This window comes from Herpailurus yagouaroundi, unplaced genomic scaffold (genome assembly GCF_014898765.1).
Source record: "Herpailurus yagouaroundi ecotype Mexico unplaced genomic scaffold, PumYag 199, whole genome shotgun sequence".
In the NCBI taxonomy this organism is placed as follows: domain Eukaryota; kingdom Metazoa; phylum Chordata; class Mammalia; order Carnivora; family Felidae; genus Herpailurus; species Herpailurus yagouaroundi.
Genome location: NW_024412430.1, coordinates 3,286,042 through 3,307,610, shown reverse-complemented (window position 1 = coordinate 3,307,610; position 21,569 = coordinate 3,286,042). Strand labels below are relative to the sequence as shown.

Sequence of the window (21,569 nt, the reverse complement as noted above, 5' to 3'; positions counted from 1 at the left end):
CTCTCTCTCTCTCTCTCTCTCTCTCTCTCTCTCTCTCTCTCTCTCTCCCTCTTTCTCTGCCCCTCCCCTACTCTCTCTCCCAAAAATAAACATAAAAAAAGAAGTATCAATGAGTTTTTATAAAGAACACCTGTGTAACCAGATCTTTGCACTATTACTAGCAACCCAAAGCTCCATCAAGATCCACCACAATCCTGAGCCTATCATCATGGATTTATTTCACCTGATTCAGAACTTTAAAAATGGAATCACATCGGGTGGTAGGCAGCTTCTAAATGAGTTCCATTGACCTCTACTTCCTGGTATTGGTGTCCTTGTGTAATTCCCTCCCCTTGAGTATGGCCTGGAACTAGTGACTTATAACAATAGAATGCGCCAAAAGTGATGGGACGGCACTTCAAGGCTAGGTTACAAAGATTCTACCTTGTCCTCCCTCTTACTCCCTCTGATAGAAGACAGCTGCCATGTCGTGAGCTGTACTATCAGAGACTCTGCGGCAAGGAGGTCACAGACCCAGCCAGGGAACGACTGAGGCTCTCAGCCTAGTCGCCTGCGAAGAAGGAATCCTGTCCAGGACAAAACAAGCACACCTGGAAGCAGATCCTCCCTCGTTCAGTTTTCAAACAAGATGACAGCCCCAGCTGACACTCTGAATGGCAGCACTGAGGCAGAGGCACCCGCCTAAGCCACACCTGGGCTCCTGAGCCACAGAATCTGAGATAAATAAATGCATGTTTTAAGCTGCTAAATGTTGTGGTAATCTGTGATGGAGCAACAGATAATATGTGGTATGCACGCATTTGCATCAGGCTCCTTTCACTCAGCATTAAATTTGTGATTCAGCTGTGTTTTTGCATGCAGCAAGAGTTAATTCACTTTCGTTGTCTTCCAGTGCATAAAGTTACAATTTATTTATTCTGCTCTTGATAGATACCTGAGCTATTTCTAGTTTGGGGCTATTTAAATAGTGCTTCTTTGAACACTCTTCCGCATGTCTCTTGGGACATACATACACACACATGTCCTGAGTGTATACTAGGAGTGCAATGGCCTGGTCAATGACCTGCAATGGCCAGGTCACCAGCAGCACACGGGACTTCCAGATGCTCCCCATCTTCATCAGCTCCATTTTCAACGTGACCATTATGGTGCACATATAGTGGCATCCCGTTATGGTTTTAATATCCCTGATTAATTCGTGTTTTAAATGTTTAATTAAATTACTTAATTTTCACTCCCCTCATTAGGATGGGCACTTTGTCATGGTGTTTTATTTTGTTTTGTTTTATTTTGGTGATTTTGCATATTCTATTCTGTGAAGTGCTTATTCAAGCTTTGCCTATTTTTTTGTTGGGTTGTCTTTTTCTGGAATCAATTACTTTTTCTGGAACCAAGTTCTTGCCAGAAGTAGATATCGAAAGAATCTTCTCTCATTCTTTGATTTGCCTTTCCACTCTTTAGTGATCATTTTGTTGACCATCTAGTTCAACAATCCATCTAGAGTTGACTTTGGGGTTTTTTTGTTTTTTGTTTTTAATATTTATTTTGAGAGAGAGAGTGTATGAGCAGCAGGAGAGGCAGAGAGAGAGGGAGAGAGAGAATCCCAAGCAGACTCCACGCTGTCAGTGCAGAGCCCAACATGGGGTTCCATCTCATGAACCATGAGATCATGACCTGAACTGAAACCAAGAGTTGGATGCTTAACCAACTGAGCCACCCAGGTGCCCCTGGAATGGACTTTTGTATATGGAGTGAGAGAAGGATCAATATTTTTTCCCACAAATGACACATAAGCATTTATTGAAAAAAAAAAAATCCTTTATCCATTATATTGTCATCTTTGTCATAAATGAAGTGACCTTATCTCTCTGGGTAGGGACCAAACCTTCTGTTTTCTTCCATTGCTCTATTTCTATTCTTGTATCATACCACATTGTTTTAATTATCATACCTTTAATGAGTCATGTTGTCTGGTAGTTTAAGTACTCCAACTTTGTTCTTCTTTTTCATGCCTTAATATGACTGACCTTAAGAATCTCCAAATACGGGTGCCTGGGTGGCTCAGTCAGTTGAACATCTGAATCTTGATTTTGGCTCAGGTCATGATCACAGAATCATGGAATCGAGCCCCGCGTCCATGTTCAGCACCAAGCCTGTTTAAGATTCTCTCTCTCTCCCCCTCTTCTCCTTTCCCCCATTCATCCATTCATTCATTCTCTCTCTTTCTCAAAATAATTTTAAAATCCTCTGTTCTGAGAGGAACAGCTAAAATTAACAATTCAGGAAACAACAGATATTGGCGAGGATGCAGAGAAAGCAGAACCCTTTTTGCACTGCTGGTGGGAATGCAAACCGATACGGCTGCTCTAGAAAACAGTATGGAGTTTGCTCAAAAAATTACAAATAGAACTACCCTATGAGCCAGCAATTGCACTACTAGGTATTTAACCAAAAGCTATAGAAATGCTGATTCGAAGGGGCACATGCACCCCAATGTTTATAGCAGCATTATCAACAATAGCCAAATTATGGTAAAAGCTCAAATGTCCATCGACTGATGAATGGATAAAGATGGGGTATGTATAAAATGCAATATTACTCAGCAATCAAAAATAATGAGATTTTGGAGCACCTGGGTGGCTCAGTCAGTTGAGCGTCCAACTTCAGCTCAGGTTATGATCTCAGGGTTCATCAGTTCGAGCCCCACATCAGGCTCTGTGCTGACAGCTCAGGGCCTGGAGCCTGCTTTGGATTCTGTGTCTCCCTCTCTTTCTGCTCCTCCCCCGCTCACACTCTGTCTCTCTCTCTCAAAAATAAATAAACTTAAAAAAAAAAAAAGAATGAAATCTTGCCATTTGTGACAACATGGATGGAAACTCTTAAATACAGAAAATAAACTGAAGGTTGCTGGAGGGGAGGTTGGTGGGGGGGGTGAGCTAAATGGGTGATTAGCATTAAGGAGGGCACTTATTGGGATGAGCACTAGGTATTATATGTGAGTGATAAATCACTAAATTCTACTCCTGAAACCATTATTACACTATATGTTAACTAACTTGGATTTAAATAAAATTAAAAATTTTTTAAGTATTTAAAAATTTAAAAAATAATTTAAAAAAGTCTCCATGTAAATTTTAGATTCAGCTTGTCAATTTACAGAAGGAATTCTGATTCCTATTGCACTGAATCTGTAGAAAGTTTGAAGATTACCGATTTACAATATTGAATCATGCAATCAATGACCCATGATATACCAGTCCATTTATTTGTGTCTGATTTATCTCAGTAAAGTTTTTCAGTTTTCTGTGTAGAGTTTTCATACTTTTTGTTATATTTATTCCTAGGTGCTTGATTTTTTAAAACATTTTTGTTATAAGTTACAGACTCAGGAAACCACAAAAGGTAAATAGATAGCTTAATGATCTTATAAGACAAGTACCCTTGTAATCACACCCAATGCAAGAAATAGCACTTTGCCTGAAGCCCCTCCTTGTGTCCTGATATAATTATGATTTCTTTCTTCTAAAAAGTAATCATTTTCCTGACTTTTATAATTGACTCATCCTTAAATTTCTTTATAAATGTATCATCCAAGTTTGCCTCCCTAGACAGCATGGTTTAGTTTTCTTGTTTTAAATAATGACTTTTTCTCTTGTAATCTGTAAGTCATTTTTCCATCCTTTTACTGCCCGTCAATCTATCTGTTGAAGAATGCAGGCCACTTGACCTGTAGAGTTCCCCACAATATGGATCTTGCTGAGTACATGTTCATGGTGCAGCTACACATGTTCCTCTGTCCTCTATATTTCCTACAAAATAAGAAACTGATCAGTCCTTTTGGGAAGACTATAGACTGTGGCGTATTATTTCCTCAGATAATATCTGGTTATCTCTCTTTATGTGATATTGGCAGCCGCTGATACTCAGTGAATACACAACTTTTTCATTCAATCACCAGAACCCCCATTTCTTCTAGTTAATCTTGCATTTCTGAATTCTGCCAGATCCCAACATGAACTTATCAGAGACTGCAAAATTGTGATATTCCAACTTGATCACTTCTTTTCCATTTATTGGCAGAAATACTTTTATGAAGAGATCTATCCCCTCATCTATAATTTGGTTACACAATGATATAGTTCACAATGGAAAGGCACGATAAAAACTTGGTTATTCTCCCACCCCACCCAATCCCACCCCTACTATTTAAAAAATCCATTTTCATTATGATGAATGTTTCCCAATTACCCTCATACGTTGACTTTTTTTTGTTGTTGTTGATATCCATAGAAACCTGTGGATTTAAACATAGTTGATGGGTTTCAATTCATTGTAATTTTATCCTACTGAAGTTCAAAATGTTCTATTGTCCACAGAGAGCCTCTGCACATTTGGCTCCTGAATCCTTTTGAAATGACCTTAGTACTCTTTGATAACTTGTCATTTGGTATCACAAAATTTTCCAAGTTCATCTCACACAGATGCACCACAGACCTGAAATCAGCCATATCAAGACCATAATCTGGGCCCTATGGATGTCTTTTGCTATCGGGTTGGTCACTGGTTCTAGGCCTATTCACAGACAGATATAGGATGTGTGTGTGTGTATGTGTGTATGTGTGTGTGTGTGTGTGTGTGTGTGTGTGTGTGACAAATATATATGACATATATTTGTTATATTTAATCATATACATAGATAGTATATAGTTTTATATAAATTTATAGTTATACAGAAATTGACCTAAATTTCTATATAAATATAAATACGGTTAAAATACTTTATGAATCACAGATAATTCTAATCCTAATTCAGCACTCCAGTTTTAAGTAAACCTCCTCTATATTATCTCCGTATTCTTTTTCTTACATCCTGAGAACCCTATTGCCCTAGCTCATAGTAGATGTTATAACTATAATAATCCATAATTTCTCATTCGTCCTATTCCATATGACTCATAGAACAGACTCGGAATTGCAATTTCAATGTTATGTTTAATAAACAATGCTTGAAAACACTTTTAACTTCATTTGGTGTTTGTTCAATCCTCCTCTGTCATTTATAGGACTGATACCTGCATTGTCAGAGCACACAGCCATTAGAAGTGATACTTTTTCCTGTGTAACCCTCATTTACTTCTCATTCTAGAAGCAGCAGTTATGCTTAATGCTCAATAGCAGTACTTATATTGATTGTCTCCTGCCATTTTGGCAAGTGGAGTGTGAGGGGATATGATGCCAGCAGAGGTCTTAAATGGGCTTAAGTGGGCTCTCCTCTTGTGTTTCAGTGGCCAAGGTGAGAAGAGTGTGCCCTAGGAGCTGCTGCCCCACGGTTGGGCCCTTGAGTCAGATATGTGGGACAGACCTCAAATGGACCCAACCATGGAGCAAAACTAGACATCTGGAGGTCTAAAACAGAGTCATTACAGCTAATCCTCAAATCAAAAAATCCCAAATTCTTGTTGATGTCACTGAGCTTTAGGATGATTTTCTTCCACATTATTACAGTATGAGTGGACTAACAGAATATCTTCCAAATTACTGTTACCTAGATGGCTACCACTGTGCCTATATATGAGGCAACTGCGTACTCAGAAATTTTGAGAATTCTTGAACTCTTGGTGCCTCTCCAGAATATTTCACATGGTTAAAGTTTCCCCCAAACAAGTCTGGTAATGTGCCATAAAGACATCTCCCTAAACTTTTATTAAATATAAAGTAGAGTTCTATTTATTTTCTGCTTGTATGTAGTTAAGATGCTTTTTATGAATATAAAAGGATGAAAAATTGTACAGGAACATCTTTTTAGCTAGCTGTTATTCACAGGGGAAAATTACAATCAAAATGGGCATTTCACTGAAAGTAGAGCACTGATGCCCCCAGTGTCTCTCAATGCCAAGTAAACAAAGGCACTTAATAAGTATGGAAACCTGCTCTCTCCATTAGAGAGGGAGAACAAGTTGTTCTTAAGTGGTGGAGGGATGCTCTTAGCAACTATTTGCAACGCTCTGTGAGCTTAGTTATTATGTTGCTATGAAGCAGCCTATTGTCCAAGTGTAACTACAGAACCTTGAAAAGTAGAGAAGGAGAGAAAGGGCTGGGGAACTCATTTCATTCATCCATTCATTCATTCATCCATTCATTCACCAAATATTTACTGACCAGGTTGACCATGTGTATAGCACCATGGTAAGAAGTGCACAGAGCACAGAGTTGTATCCACACTCTATGAGAGCTTAGATACCAGCGGCGAAGATAAAATGTAGATGCCTTATGGCAGCTCCAGACGTATCCTACTAAACTGTTCGCAAGTTCAGAGAAGAGAAGGGATCCATATCTTGCTTGGATTCTCAGTGAGGTTTTCCCAGAGAAGGAGACATAAGAGTGGTGACTACAAGAGTTTTTAATATTATAATACACGAGCTGGAAGGGAGCAAAGATGTAGAGATAATTAGACTCATCGATTAAAAACAAGTCTGGAGGGGCACCTGAGTGGCTCAGTTGGTTAAGGATCTGACTCTTGATTTCAGCTCAGGTCATGATCTCACAGTTTATGAACGGAGCCCCGCATCAGGCTCTGTGCAGACAGCACAAAAACTGCTTGGGATTCTCTGTCCTTCTCTCTTTGCCTCTCCCTCCTTCTCTCTTTCTCTCAATAAATAAATAAAAAACTTTTTTAAAAGTCCAGAACGTGAAACTAAAGCCAGGTTATGGAAAGTTTTAAATGTCATTCTTAAACATTTGGGCTTTACTGTGTTGGCAAGATGCATCAATGGAAGGTTTGGAACAGGGCAACAGCATGATCTATGAACCTTGGGAGGTGTAATAAATGATGTTAAGTTGAGCCTGAATGTGGTATTCTCTGAAGCAAGCATGATAATCCACACGTAAAATAATAAATAGTGGAATTGGAGTAATGGCAAGGCAGATGGAAGGAGTATCAGGCATGCTGTAAGGGAAAAACTGCCAGGGCTTGCTCATTGATTAGGTCCATTCACTTGTTCATTCAACACGTGTTATAACTAGTGCTTCAGTTACATGTAGCATGTAGTAACTGCGCTAGTCCCCGGAGATGCAAGAGGAAGTAAAACAATGTGATCTCTTCCTGATGGACCCTATAGTCAATATCTATCTTAAAACGGCTGTGAAATGTGATGAAGGCCTGAATGAAGAAGAGGTACATGGTGTTTGGAGAGCTCAGGCCAGGGGGCCTGATGAGTTGAGTAGGTTAAGGGAATGCTTCCTTGACAATGTGATACATGAGCTGAGAAGGATCAAGAGACATTAAGCACATACAGACCAGAGGGAAGGATATTTCATGTAGAGGGAAGAGCATGGACAATGAGCCATGAAGCATGTAGGCCTGAAAGGAGTCCACTGTGGGCCAGATTCTTGAATACAAAAGGGTGCAGGATGAGACTGCAGAGATCATGCCCCCATCATGCTCAGGGGATGCAGTGCCCTGTAGACCAGGGCACTCAAAGTGCCAGTGTGCAATGAGATAAGGAGCCTGTTTTCGAATGTTAACTCGCACACTGCCACTTTCATCAAGAAAGTCTTGCCTGCTGAACGAATGAGTATGTTTGGTGCAGGCTTGATTTACGTTCTGAAGCAAGCTCTTTATCTTATAAAACAGTAGCAGTTCTCACCCAGCAGCTAGTCTGTGACTCCACACTGAGGAGCAGTATTTTAGACCATTGTGAGGAGGGCTGCCTTTATGCTAAGGGCAACGGGAAGTCATGGAAGGATTTGAACAGGAAGTGGTGGTGGCTGCACTACAGAGCATGGACTGGAAGGCAGCCAGAGTTCGTGGAGAGAAGATGAAGAGGGGCGCCTGGGTGGCTCAGGCATTTAAGCCGCTGACTTTTGATGTCAGCTCAGTCATGATCTCCTCGGTGGTGAGTTTGACCTCTGAGTCAGGCCCTGTTCTGACAGCGGGGAGCCTGCTTTGATTCTTTCTCTCCCTCTCCCGCTCGTTCTCTCTAAACAGACAAACAAACAAACAAACTTAAAAAGATGAGGAAGTCTGTGTCTGAAAACCTATTTTCCCACTGAAATAAGAGGTATCATACCTCCTCATACCTCTTCAGGTCAGAGAGCAGGGACACAGAGTCTAGTGGTGACACGAGAAGAGTGGAGGAGATTTGGAAGAGCCATTGTGAACAGCTTATGGGAGTGGAAAAAAAGAAATGGGAAGCACATGACAGTTAAAATAAGACAGGACTGGATCCAACAAACTCATTGCTCTGAAAGCAGGTCCAGAGAAGATCAGTGTTGGAGATGAGCAGAGAGCATCTGCACTGAGGCTCCATGGGAAGGTAAGCTGGGTTCGACGTCTGGGTATAATGTTGTCAGGATGAACCAGGAGTGAAGTACAGTGAATAAGAGGTAAAAAAAATCCCACTCGCCCAGCGGATGCTGTCAAAAACCAAACTCCGCCCACTGAATAAAACAAAACAGTAAGATGAGTTTGTTGCAAGGCTTTCAACCTCCAACCTGGGAAACTCAAAGCGAGGAAAGCAATCAATTCTGAGTCGCTCACAGGTTAAGGGATTTTTATAGGGTGATGCATAAGTTATTTGGTTTTTTCAGCGGATTGGTTGCCTACTGGTCTTCTATTTTATTTGGATCAGGGTAGCTGAGTCAAGGGAACAAGGAAGTCCAGAGAAGGGATGATCAGACTTGGCATTTGGGGATTGGCTGGCGTGCTCTGCTGATCTCTGAGAAGAGCTACACGTTCCTGTAACTTAGATTAAGTTTCCCGTATGTGTGGCAATTGAAATCTCCATTCCGTCCCTAACAAAAATGATTTACCCTTTAGCTTGGTTCTACAGTGGAAGAGGAATGCTGTAAACATAATGCCTAAGGCCTGACCAAAGGACTATCACTGTTCTAGAAAATGCATACAAACACAGGTTCTGAGGCCAATTATCTGAGTTCTACTTACTTAGCTGTAAGGTACCCAACTTCCTCTGCCTTGGTTTCCCCTTTTGTAAAGTAGATATACAACCGTTACGTTCCTTGGCGAGTTGTTAAGAAAATTTAATTATTTCATACTTAAACAATGCTTAAAAGGATGCCTAGGAGACAGAAAGCACTAATTATGAGAGAGTTAACCGTCGCTGTCAATACAAAACAAAGTGACTATTAGTAATCACAACAATGTCCTGAATTCATGGAAGTCTTTACAACATGCCTACAACCGCGTGAGGTAAGTAGAAACAACACAAGTGAAGAGTTACTTGTAGAAATTGATACAGACAGCAAAGATTTAATGCACATGCACGGCAGCGGATATTCACTCGGTCGTTTGCACATCCCTCACCAGGGGTCCTCTCTCCTGGGCGGTGCAAGCATAGACACTTGTCAGAAGTTTAGACTACTTTGTAAATGTGATGCTACGTCCGTCTCTCCCTTTAATTCGATCAACCAGTTAAATCCTTTTCTGCAAACCCCAAATTCCGAAAACAGCCTACCTTTCGCACCTTCCTCGCCTCGAACGTCCCGCCTCGAACGTCCCGCCTCTCGTCCTCAGGCCCCGTCCCCAGGAGAGGCGGGGCCTGCGTGCGGACGCACAGCGAGCGCGCTGACGTTTCCGCGCCCCGCCCCCCACAGGCCCCGCCCGTCGGCTTGAACTGCAGCCCCGCGCCGCGGAGGACGGTGAGGCGGGAGCCAACGGCCGGCGCCGCGGGGCTGGGGGCGGCGCGCGAGCGCGGCGTCGGTGGGCCTAGCTGGGGCCGGGGGCTGTGAGTCTTCTGGCCGAGCCGCCGCTCCTGCGCAGCCGTGGGATCGCAGCAGCCGGGCCTTCGACGACCCGGCGTTCTGGGGCGCCAGCGGGCATTGTCTCCGCCGCCGGCGTCCCCCGAGGCCGTCCCCGGGCCATGATCGACTCGGTGAAGCTGCGCCGCGACAGCGCGGCCGACTTCTTCTCACACTACGAGTACCTATGCGCGCTGCAGGACTCAGTGCCGCTGCCCTCGGTGCGCGCCTGCCTGCGGGAGGGCGTGCTGGACTTCAATGCAGACCGCCTGCGCGTCGTGGACTGGGCGCCCCTCCTGAGCACCCTCAAGATTAACAAAGATCTGCCCCTAATCTCCATCAAGAGCTTCTTCCAGCCGTGGCTTGGCGAAACAGGTTTGTAGTTCCCGCCAACAGTGGTCCTCGTGTCGGTGCCGCGGCGCGAGATTTTAGACGGTGCCAGGTGGAGGCTGGGCGCAGGCACGGGTGTGCCCTGCCCGGGTATGTGTGCAGCACACGGGGCGTGCGGCCTAGGACTCTTACCAGCTCGGGGGGCCCGGGGTGAGTCACTTAAGGCCTGCGGGTCTCAGCGGTCTCTTTCGTAATATAAACTAACAGGATGTGCTGTGCCTGGCGATTACAAAGATGCACCAAGTTAATGCTTGTAGAGCGCTTAGCGCAGTTTGGGACATAATTAAGCATTCGACGTATGTTACCTATTGGGTTACCTTGGTTTCTCCCATGCCTTCATACACTCGCCCACAGAGCCCAGATCTGCACCTGGGGCCCAGAGCTGTCTAGCACGCACGATTGGATACCCCACTTCACCCTTAATCCAGACTAAACCCTATGATTTAGTCTGATACAGAACAAAGCATTAGGAAAACTAATACATCCCAGCCTTTTGCACCATTTGCTTTTGAATAAGACATGGCTGTTAATCAAAAAAAGTTTTTGTTTTGTTTGTTTGTTTGTTTAATCACACATAGTGGAAAGAGCAGAGATGGGAAGGCAGCCTAGGGTTTGAATTCCAGGGTTTACACTCTGTGTGGTGGGAGCAAGTTACTTTTAAACTACAATCCCCACACTTGTAAATTAACATTTCCATGGGTTGTTAAAGAGTACACTTAACTGTGGTGAGCACCGAGTAATGTATAGAATTCTCAAATCACTATAATGTACACCTGAAACTAATATAACACTGTAGGTTAACTATACTGGAACTTTAATAAATCAATAAATACTTTTTACCCCTAAAAATTAAGCAGGTTGTTGGTATACAAGTGTCCTGGCACTGGAATGAGTTCAGCCAGCACCCAGCACTGCAGGAGACAAGGTTCCTGCCTTGGAGGATCTCCTCTTCTGCTGGGAGAGGCAGCAAGTAAACACTAGCACCAAAGTTAGGGCTCTGGAAGAAGTGAGCTCTGGTGCTGTAAAGCTGAGAATGTTAGAAGGGAAAGTTAGGGAGGGTTTCTTGGAGGGGCTGCCTCCTTTGTAAGGTTGTGTGGGAGCTGCTCAAATGGCAGGAGGGAGCTGCGTGTGCCCAGGTTTGAGAAATGTAAGAAAATACGGCAAAACTAAGGTAGAGGACTGCAATTTAGGGTTTAAAGAAGGGAGGGCTGAGACAGGAAACCTGGTGGGGGCCACACAGGGAGGGGCCTTGTTTGTCCTATCCAGTGGTTGGATGTTTATCCTAACGGCTGTGAGAGGCACTCAAAGATGCTGAGGTGGACTTTTGATTTAGAAGCTTGCTCTGACTTCCATCTGGAGGGCAAGTTGATTGGGAGGAGGGTGAATTGTAATCTGAGATATCAAAGAGACAAATGGATGGAGCCTGGGGACCAGTTAGAAGGACGGGGGGACAGCAAGCTTGGGTGACAATTTATAGGAGCACCCTTCTGTGAGACACAACACAGCAGGAGCGGATTGGGGTCTGGGGTCAGGGAGAAGATCTCGCTTCATCCTTAATGCTTTAAGAGGGCCCTGTGGGGCATCCAAACGTGTGTCTAGATAACTCTGGGCTCCAGGTGCAGATCTGGGCTCTATGGGGGAGTGTTTGAAGGCATGGGAGAAACTAAGGTAACCCACAAAGAAGATCTAGAAAATCCTACCCCTAAAAGATGTTTTTTAAATGGGCACATTTGAGTATGTTTATAAGCTGACGCAAAGTAGCCAGCACACAGGGAAGGTGTGAAGATACAGGAGAGGAAATAAACTACTGGTTTATTTTTTTAAAAAATCTGGACACTCAGGGGCACCTGGGTGGCTCAGTCGGTTAAGCTTCCGACTTCGACTGGGGACATGACCTCACAGTTTGTGAGTTCGGGCCCTGCATCGGGCTCTGTGCTGATAGCTCGGGGCCTGGATCCTGCTTCAGATTCTGTGTCTCCCTCTCTCTCTGGCCCTTCCCCTCTCAAGCTCGCTTGCTCGCTCGCTCTCTCTCAAAATAAATAAACATTAATTTTTATTTGATTTTATTTTATTTGTTTTTAAATCTGAACACTCGTCATGTGCCTGGCCCTTTTCTAGTTTCTGGGTTTCATGTCATCTGTTATCTCTTCTGCAGGGACATCTCAATTTGTCCTCTGGTGAAGAGAAGTGAGATTATTGTCTACATCTCATTCAGGTTTAGGAACTGTTCTGTTCCTCTGGAGCGACTTGACTTAACCAAAGTAATAACTTAGAAATCAGAAGAAATTACAGTTGGAAGGGATCTCAAAGTCAAGGCCATTGTACTTAATCTTGCCTCATACTTCACAGTGAGTGTATGAAAAATGTATCACACAGACCATTCTCTTCAGAATTCCTTCACTGAACCTTTGTTTTCTCTTGCATCCCATGGGTCCAGACTATACATTTTGTCCTCCTAGGTCTGTTCTTTATTCTCACCAGCTTGTAACCAGTTGTTGCTGCCACTGAGCTCAGTTTCTCTCTCCGTTCATCTGCCTACTGGGCTTCCGTGATCTTCTAAAATGAAAACGTGTCCTTAAAATAATGCTCATAATGGCTCACTGGCACAGGATCAGCGTGCATTGGCTGCACAGCTTGTGTCCTACACAGAAGTATGGAATCTGAGCCGTGCTCTACTAAAGCCCCAAGGGGCTGGTTGACCTTGGGGAAGGGATGCTTTTTTTTTTTTTTTTTTTTTATTTTTTTTTTTTTTTTTTTTTTTTTTAATTTTTGTTTATTTTTGGGACAGAGAGAGACAGAGCATGAACGGGCGAGGGGCAGAGAGAGAGGGAGACACAGAATCGGAAACAGGTTCCAGGCTCCGAGCCATCAGCCCAGAGCCTGACGCGGGGCTCGAACTCATGGACCGCGAGATCGTGACCTGGCTGAAGTCGGACGCTTAACCGACTGCGCCACCCAGGCGCCCCAGGGATGCTTTTTCTAATCTATCTGATTTAGGTACGTTTTTCTAACCTGTAGAGGCACCCTTACTGTGCCCCTGGTAGCCCTGGTCCTCTTTACCTATGAGATAAAAGCCATCGGCTTTTTATCCCAGGCTGATTTGGACCAACCTCTCCATTTTAATTTCTTTCTCCTCCCCCTTGCACCCTGGCCTTTAGATGTCCCCACCTGCAGTATTTTCTGTGGCCGGCAGGTGCCAGGCTCGGACGTCTTTGCACTTCCCACGCAGACTTTATGTGGTCATTCTCCTCTTTCTAGATTCAACTTCAGCGTTGCCTTGAAGCCATCACTTAGATAAAACTTTTTGTTTTCACAGGAACCTCTTTGCATGTAATTTATGTTTCTGTAAGTCATGTGATTGACTTTTTGAGTTTACATGTGTCCCTCAAGGAGGACTTTAAGAGCAGGATTCATTTTTGTACCTTAGCGCTGAGTAGATATTTTCTAATGATGACAATACATATTTTACAATAATTTTTGTTTTAGGTTCTGACAGAAATAAAGTTTGCAGAAGTCGTGTTCCTGCAATAAGAAGCAAAGATGTGACCTTCCAGTTATGTAAAGCCCTCAAATGCTGTTTAAGTATATCAAACGCTCTGAAGAACCTAGAGTTAAACGGACTAGTTCTGAGAGAGAGAGATTTAACTGTTTTGACAAAGGTAAGCCTTCTCCAGTGTGTCCTGCAAACACTGGATATTTGCTTTAGAGGGTAAACCGAGCCTGTAAAATTTTTAACTTTTTCTCCTCCTTAAAGGGATTAAATAAATCAGCTACTCTGGTGCACCTGTCTCTTGCAAATTGTCCAATTGGAGATGGAGGTTTAGAGAGTAAGTTTCAATCTTGTTTAAATCTCCTCCCGTCAGACTGGTCTCATGTTTCCCTGCACGCATGTTAACTGCTGTCTGTACCTTTTCTTGGTGCTGCTCTACCTGGGTTGTCTCTTGTGCCTGTTAAAACCTTGGCCTCATCTCACTTGTACGCCAAAAGTCTGTCATGCTGTATACTCTGAACCAGTTCGACTTAAGATTTTGTTAAGCTACCAGCCACACACATATATACTATTCTGTTTTTTTGTGTTTGTTCACCTTTTTCTTTTCAAGAAATGTTATGGGAAAGGAAATAGAAAGATGTAAAGACAAAAAAAATCATTATCTTTAAATAGTTAAAACTATTCATATGCAATCATAATTATGTAATGCACTATGTTATGTACTAAAATAGGGAACATATGCAAAGATCAGCAAACTCAGTGGTGTTGGGAGGAGCGTATCATGGAAATAATCACGGAGAAGGTGATTGTTGATTGGGGTCCTGAAGAATTGATGTGTGTTCACTGTGTCCAGTAGAGTCTGAGGTGGTAAGGAAGGCTGCATTTTAATTTGAAGGAACTAAGAGTTTGACATCTTCCATCTTATATTGCTCTAGTATATTTCATAGCACCTAATAAAACTCTGGGTTTATAGTTGACATTTAAATTGATTGATAACCGAGTTTGGGTTGTATCACTGGAAATGAAACTAGGAAGGGTCTTAGGCTTTTTAGGTTTCTCTTTCTTATGTCTCAAAAGGTATATAGTACTTTACTGACTAGTTGGGAATAAAGTTTTCAGTGTTTGGAGTATTCATTTTTAGCATCTAAATAGAATTAAACTATTGTTGTAAACTGGAATAACACTTTATTGCTGACATATTTAAATTTTTTTTTTAACATTTGTTTATTTTTGAGAGACAGAGACAGATCATGAACAGGGGAGGGGCAGAGAGAGAGGGAGACACAGAATCCAAAGCAGGCTCCGGGCTCTAGGCTCTGAGCTGTTAGCCCAGAGCCCACATGGGACTCAGATCCGCAAACCGTGAGATCACGACCTGAGCTGAAGTCGGATGCTTAACTGACTGAGCCACCCAGGAGCCTCTGTTGCTGACATATTTTAGAATGCACCAATCCATCAGTTGTCTGGGAAGACTGTAGATAGTGAATTTAAGAATACAGCTGTAAACCTCCAATAGGCTTAGGAAAAGCAAAGATGTCAGGATTGACCAGACTGTATAGGCTCTTCATCTTATTGTATGTGTGTTTTTTTGTTTTTTTTTTTGTTTTCCCTTTTAGTTATTTGTCAAGGTATAAAGAACTCTATCACTCTTAAGACAGTAAACTTCACGGGCTGTAATCTGACGTGGCAGGGAGCAGATCACATGGCCAAGATCTTAAAGGTGACTTTACGTTTAAACTTTCATGAAAACATATGTGATTGAAACATTATTATTTTGATTCAAGATGGCAGGGGTTTTTTTTTGTTTTGTTTTTGTCCTTTGATACATGTGCTTGCAGTTTTAGTTTTATTGAAAGAATATGACCAGTTTTCAGTTTGGGATTTGCCATTTAGTGAAGGTAGTTCACTTATTCCTAGAAATAAGAAATTTCATGTATAAATACATCATAAACAATACTGTCATGTATTTTGAGTTACTGAAAATAGCCCATCACCTGTGATAAATAGTTTTTTTAGAATATAGCCACACCCATTTGCTTATATAGTGACTGTGGCTGTTTTCGTCCTATCCCAGTGGAGCTGAGTAGTTGCAACAGAAACTGTATGGCCCCCAAAGCTGAAAATTTTACCTTTGGGCCTATACAGAGCCAAGTTCATTGACCCAGGATACAGAAAACAGTGAAGAGCATGGATTCTGAAACCAAATAGCCTAGGTTCAAATTCCAACTCTCCAATTTCATAGCTTATGACCATGGACATATTACTTAGCCTCTGTGCTTTGTATTAAACTAACTAATTTGTATAAAATAGTGCCTGGCACATAACAAGCACCATGTAAGTGTTTTGCTGTGATTCCCACTTGTTGCTTTTATAGGTTATTGTTAATAGAAAAACACCAACGATTTTCCATTTTAGAGTGTCACAGGAACTTTGAGTCTTTTGTTGTTCGAGCATGTAGTAAGATTGCTTTCTTTGAAAGTCAGTGTTCCCTGTAACCAAAATTTATCTTATGAATGTAGGGAAATAAATATATCTTTCTGACTATATCTCTGGTTAAAACTCAAACCATCAATTTCCTACAGCATGTCAAACTGCCTTTGCATGTTGCAGGCCACTGAAGTTAGTGTACATACCTTAAAGTAGTAAGCAAGATCCCCTGGGTTAGGGAAAGAAAATATTAGACCCCCTATATTTGTTTTTGTATCATTTAAAAAATACCTTGAGGGGCGCCTGGGTGGCGCAGTCGGTTAAGCGTCCGACTTCAGCCAGGTCACGATCTCGCGGTCCGTGAGTTCTAGCCCCGCGTCGGGCTCTGGGCTGATGGCTCAGAGCCTGGAGCCTGTTTCCGATTCTGTGTCTCCCTCTCTCTCTGCCCCTCGCCCGTTCATGCTCTGTCTCTCTCTGTCCCAAAAATAAATAAAAAAAGTTGAAAAAAAATTAAAAAAAAAATAAATAAATAAAATAAAAAAAATAAATAAAAAATACCTTGAGAGTTTATAATGTACATGGAATATATGTACAGAAATTCCTGTGTATAATTTTTCAATCAATAAGATATGTGTTGCACAAAGTGCACTTGCAGGATGCCCAATCAGGTGTTTGGAGACCACCAGAGGACAGAATGATACAGCCTCAGCAATAACAGAATTTAGAACTAATTCCCTGAGTTGGAGATAAGGAAAATAAAATTTGTAGAATGTAATTGATTGCCAAAGTTTATATAACTGATCAGCGGTCATCCAGTGGCTACAATCTAACCAATCGCTGGCAAACTAGAATCTGGGTCACTGGACTCCTAAACTTGAATTGACTGTTAAATCTCTTGGGTTGACCGTGACATGCTAAGCCATCTTCAGTAGGCCTCCCCTGTTTCCTTATTCAAACGTCTTCATTTCATCCTCTTAAATCTTTGAAGTATCAGACCATGAGAAGGCACGAAGAAACCTGGGCTGAGAGTCTTCGTTATAGGAGACCTGACCTGGACTGTATGGCTGGTTTGAGGCGTATCACTTTGAATTGCAACACGCTCATTGGTGACCTTGGCGCAGGTGCTTTTGCAGAATCTCTCAGTGATGATTTATGGCTTAGAGGTAAATTCTAAAATGGAAAATAGTGAATTTTTAAATGCTAAATATGCTTAGCTTTTGGCATGATATTGTCATAGGATTTTTTTCAAAGCCTTATTTTTCCAATACCTTTTACTGTGCTTTACAGCTTTCCTAAGAATTACATATATTTATTCTTCACAGAAAATACAGAGTAACAAGAAAACACAATTACCCATAATCTTAATACCTAGACGCAATCACTGTTCATTTTTGGTATACTTTCAGTGTTTTATTTTTCTACAAATATCCTCGTATACTTCAGAGACTAAAAAAGTGGACTCATAGTGCACTTACTAATTCATGCTCTTGTAATTAATGATGTATCCTGTGGTACTCCATTTATATTGACATGCAATAATGTAATCATTCTTTGTAAATAGATGTAGACAGTTGTGCTTTTCCCTGTAGGAAACAATGTGTGGTGAAAACTTTGTTCATACATCTCTGCATCCACTGGTATTACTTATGTAGATTAAGTTACTAAAAGTGGAATGACCTCATCAGATGACATTTTTAAGACATTTATTGCATGTTGCCAAATCACCATTCAGAAATTCTGTGCCAATTTATAATCCACCTTAACAGTGTCCGTGAGGCCTCTACCCTCACAAGCACTGGCTTGTGTCATTTTTAAAAACTATAAGACAAACAAAAGTTAGTAGCCCTCCCTCTTTTATGCAAGTAGGGTTACTCCAGATTTTATAACTTTTCTCATTTCATCTAGTATGAGCTACTTAATGAGTCACTAAATTTCTATCTACCACATCATTTTTAGTGACTGTTCAGAGTTCCATTGCATGAATATGCCATAGTACCCTCAGCTTACTCATTCTTGCTAGATATAGGAGCTCTTTGCAGTTTTTCACGTAAAAACAGTACTCTGATACATACCCTTGCCTACATCTATTATTGGTTAAATTCTTAGGGAGTTCTTGGGTCAAAAGGGCATGCACATCCTAAAGGTTTTGTTTATATGATCTTGACCTAATCTGGTAGAACAATCATAGTATATTGTTTTAATTTGTATTCAGTGTGCATAGTAGTGACAATTAACTATTGTTAGTAATTTAGCTAGTTGATTAATTGTATCCTCTGTCCATTCTATAGTAAGAGTTTGTAAGGGTTGCTTCATATCATTTCCATATATTTGGCTCACTTCTTTGTACCCTGGGGTTTTAGAAGCCTCCAGTTACTTTAATGTAATGGTTTACACGACACTTTTAGAAAAGGGCTCATATGATAGTTTCCTCCTATGTAATGTTTTGTATGCCTGTGCTTTTGTGATGATCCCTTTGGTTTAAATGAACTACTAGTGTTTCTGATCACTTGTTCTGTTCTTTGACCTTTTAAAGAGTGTGTTCTTGACTATCATTCTTTGTTGATAAGTTCTCAGCATATGTTCCCTATTCACACATTGTTTGGATTTGTTATTGTTTACATCCTCTTGAGACATCTTTCTTTATCTTTTTTGTTCTAAAACTAATACTTACTACAAATCTTCTATTTGGCTTTTTTCTTTCAACTCATTTCAAGAGTGATTTGGAGCTCAAGATCATATCAAAAGAATGCAGTGCAGTTTCTGAGCTCCACCGAGTTTTTGTATATGAGGTCCCCACTGCCACCAGCATTCTTGCTAATTATGAGCTGGGATTCCTTTTGTGATGTTTTTCACTCATAGACTGTATCCAGTCATTCTTCAACTATGTAATCGTAAAATATGTTGGGTGATATGTTGTTACTATGGGCAGGATAATTGAGGCACATCCAAGAATTTTTTATTGGATTTTGTATTATGTGTGTGTATACTTTTCTGTTTTTCTTTTTTCCACGTCCAAGATTAAAACCCTGCCATGATTAGGCTTGTACCAAAATCTTCCATGCAGGAATACATGACAGTTGACTGTGTGTTAAATCTGTGTAGAGTTGGCAAGTGACCTTTTGTCTTTCATCAAAAGCACTTGACCTGCAGCAATGTGGCCTCACCAATGAAGGAGCAAAGGCTTTACTAAAGGCCCTGGAAACCAATAGAACTCTGGTCATTCTGGATATAAGAAAAAATCCACTTGTTGGTATGTCGCATCTTCTTTAATCGATTAACGAATGGCAAAACAAAGAATTTGTTCATGTATTGACAGTGTTTAAAATTTAATGTGTTTACTTTCCTAATCTTATACTGTTTTGAATCTTGTACTTCCCTTGTGTTTTTAGTGGATAATTTACTAATTAAAGTGAATTGATACTTGTAAATTGCTCTTGGCCGCCACTCTGTATAGACTTGAATCTAGATAATGAACCTGCTTCCACCAAGAGAGCTATTTCCTCCTTGTGGAACCTTTGCATTCTTGGAAAGAGCATTTCATTCATTTCTAAGTTACCGAGTAATTTTTGAATCCTTTCTGTGTTCCAGACACAGGTTTTAGGCACTAGGAATGTGGCAGTGAATTGGATATTCAAAAGTCTTGTCCTCCTTCCAGTGGAAGGGTTCAGGTAGAAATGAGTAAACAGATAAGTAGTGTACTTTTAGATAGCAAGAAGTACAAAAACACCTTAAGGTGAAGACATTGAATGGGGCAGTAGGGCTGTATTAGATTTGTCAGGGGACAGCTTCACTGGAGAAATGACATTTGAGGGGACACCCAAGTGAAAAGTGGTAAGCCATGGGAGACCTGGAGAAAGCACGTTCCAGAACCAGGAGGCTATGTGTGCAGGTACATAGGTGGCAGGGTGGGTAAAGTATTCAGGAAAAGTGCAGAGGCCACCATAGCCAGAACACTGAGTGAAGGAGAGCATGGTATGCAGTGAGGTCATGTTGGTGGCCAGGGGCATGATCTTGTAAGGTCTTGGAAAGCCCCAGTAAGGACATGAATTACTCTGTGTGAGCAGAGGGTTTTGAGGTGGGAAAGGCTTGATCTGAATAGCGTTTCAGTAAGATGACCCTGGTGTAGAGAATAGACTTCGGAATGAGCGTGGGGGATAAAGAAGGGAAATGGGGAGACCAGTCAGGAGACTGTCACTCCAGTCAGGAGTCCAAATCGGGGCTGTTTCTGGCTTAGCTTAGGGTGGAAGGTTGGAGCTGGTGAGCGGTTGAATTCAGGTTGTGTTTTGAAGGTGTAGCTAATAAGACTTACGGATAGATCAGATATGGGGTATGAAAGAGATAGTAATAAGCAAGTCCTGGATAATTATGTGTGCAGCTGGTGGTACCACTCACTGAGAAAAGGGGGGCTGAGGAGAGGGGCAGCTTTGAGAGACTCAGGACTTTGGTTTGATGGATTAGGCACCTGTTAGGTATCTAAGCATCTGGACAGTGCCCCCAGACTCTTTGCTTTGTAGCCAAAGCTATCAAAGCCACTTTAGACACAAAGTGTCTAGATTTTATCTCGGCTGCTGCCAAAATAGAAGTCATCGGGGACCATATGGGAGGAGGCATACTTTCATCTTAGGTTTTTGAGGAAGAAATTAGAATACTCAAAGGGGGAAATAGGTAAGTAACTGCATAATGTGGGTCTTATACTTAATTTTATGTGAAGAGCAGTAATTAGTTGGCTTTTGTTTTTAAATGGGCATAACCACTCATTGGGAAGCAGTTACTATAATTTCAATTTTATTTCACTTTAGATCATTCTGTGATGAAAGCAGTTATTAAAAAAGTTCTCCAGAATGGAAGGAGCGCCAAGTCAGAGGTAACACGTAGTTCTCTAGGAAGAATTTTTCGTTAATTGCCTGTTTTTCTTTTTTCTTTTTTTTTCCTAATAAAACTATCAAGGCATTTTTCTGCCATCTTAAACCAAATAAGTCAAATCAAATGGCCTTCTGGTTTTGAAAAAATTGTGTGATTCTTTAATATACGGTCTCAGAAATGCAGATAGCAAACCTTTTATTAACTTAAAATATCTGAATTTCCAGTTGAGATCAAACCTCATAAATTACCTGTAACTGAAATGCGTATGTATTATTTCTCTTCCAGTACCAGTGGATCACTTCTCCATCAGTGAAGGAACCATTCAAAACTGCTAGACAGAAAAAGAGAACTATAGTTCTGGGAAGTGGTCGAAAAGGGAAAGCTACTATTAGAATCGGTAACTCTTTCTAGCCTGGCTTTTTAGCACCTACTAGAGCTTACACCCCTTATGTGTTCCCGGGTGCTAAAACTGAAATCTCTTCTCATTATACGACATCAGTGGTAACAACCAATATTGACGATGTGCAGATTAGAAAGACTGTAAATGTTCTATACAGATGATGCGAATTTATAGAATGTAGAAATAATTTTTAAAAAGAGATACTAATGTTTCCATTTTTTTAGTTAAGCAACGTTATGTTTC

General features: G+C 41.4%; 1 protein-coding gene across 4 annotated transcripts in view; it reads left to right on the top strand.

Moving 5' to 3' along the window:
* Positions 1 to 9,750: 9,750 nt before the first annotated feature.
* CEP78 (centrosomal protein 78) overlaps positions 9,751 to 21,569 on the top strand; it is a 29,303-nt gene continuing 17,484 nt past the window's right edge. For all 4 annotated transcript variants that reach the window (XM_040449300.1, XM_040449297.1, XM_040449298.1 and 1 more), the window contains exons 1-8: positions 9,751 to 10,131; positions 13,633 to 13,805; positions 13,901 to 13,973; positions 15,253 to 15,356; positions 17,052 to 17,226; positions 19,200 to 19,313; positions 20,863 to 20,927; positions 21,212 to 21,323. In XM_040449300.1, the coding sequence (XP_040305234.1) occupies positions 9,879 to 10,131; positions 13,633 to 13,805; positions 13,901 to 13,973; positions 15,253 to 15,356; positions 17,052 to 17,226; positions 19,200 to 19,313; positions 20,863 to 20,927; positions 21,212 to 21,323 (1,069 nt within the window). In that variant the 5' untranslated portion in view covers positions 9,751 to 9,878. The remainder of the gene's footprint in view (positions 10,132 to 13,632; positions 13,806 to 13,900; positions 13,974 to 15,252; positions 15,357 to 17,051; positions 17,227 to 19,199; positions 19,314 to 20,862; positions 20,928 to 21,211; positions 21,324 to 21,569) is intronic.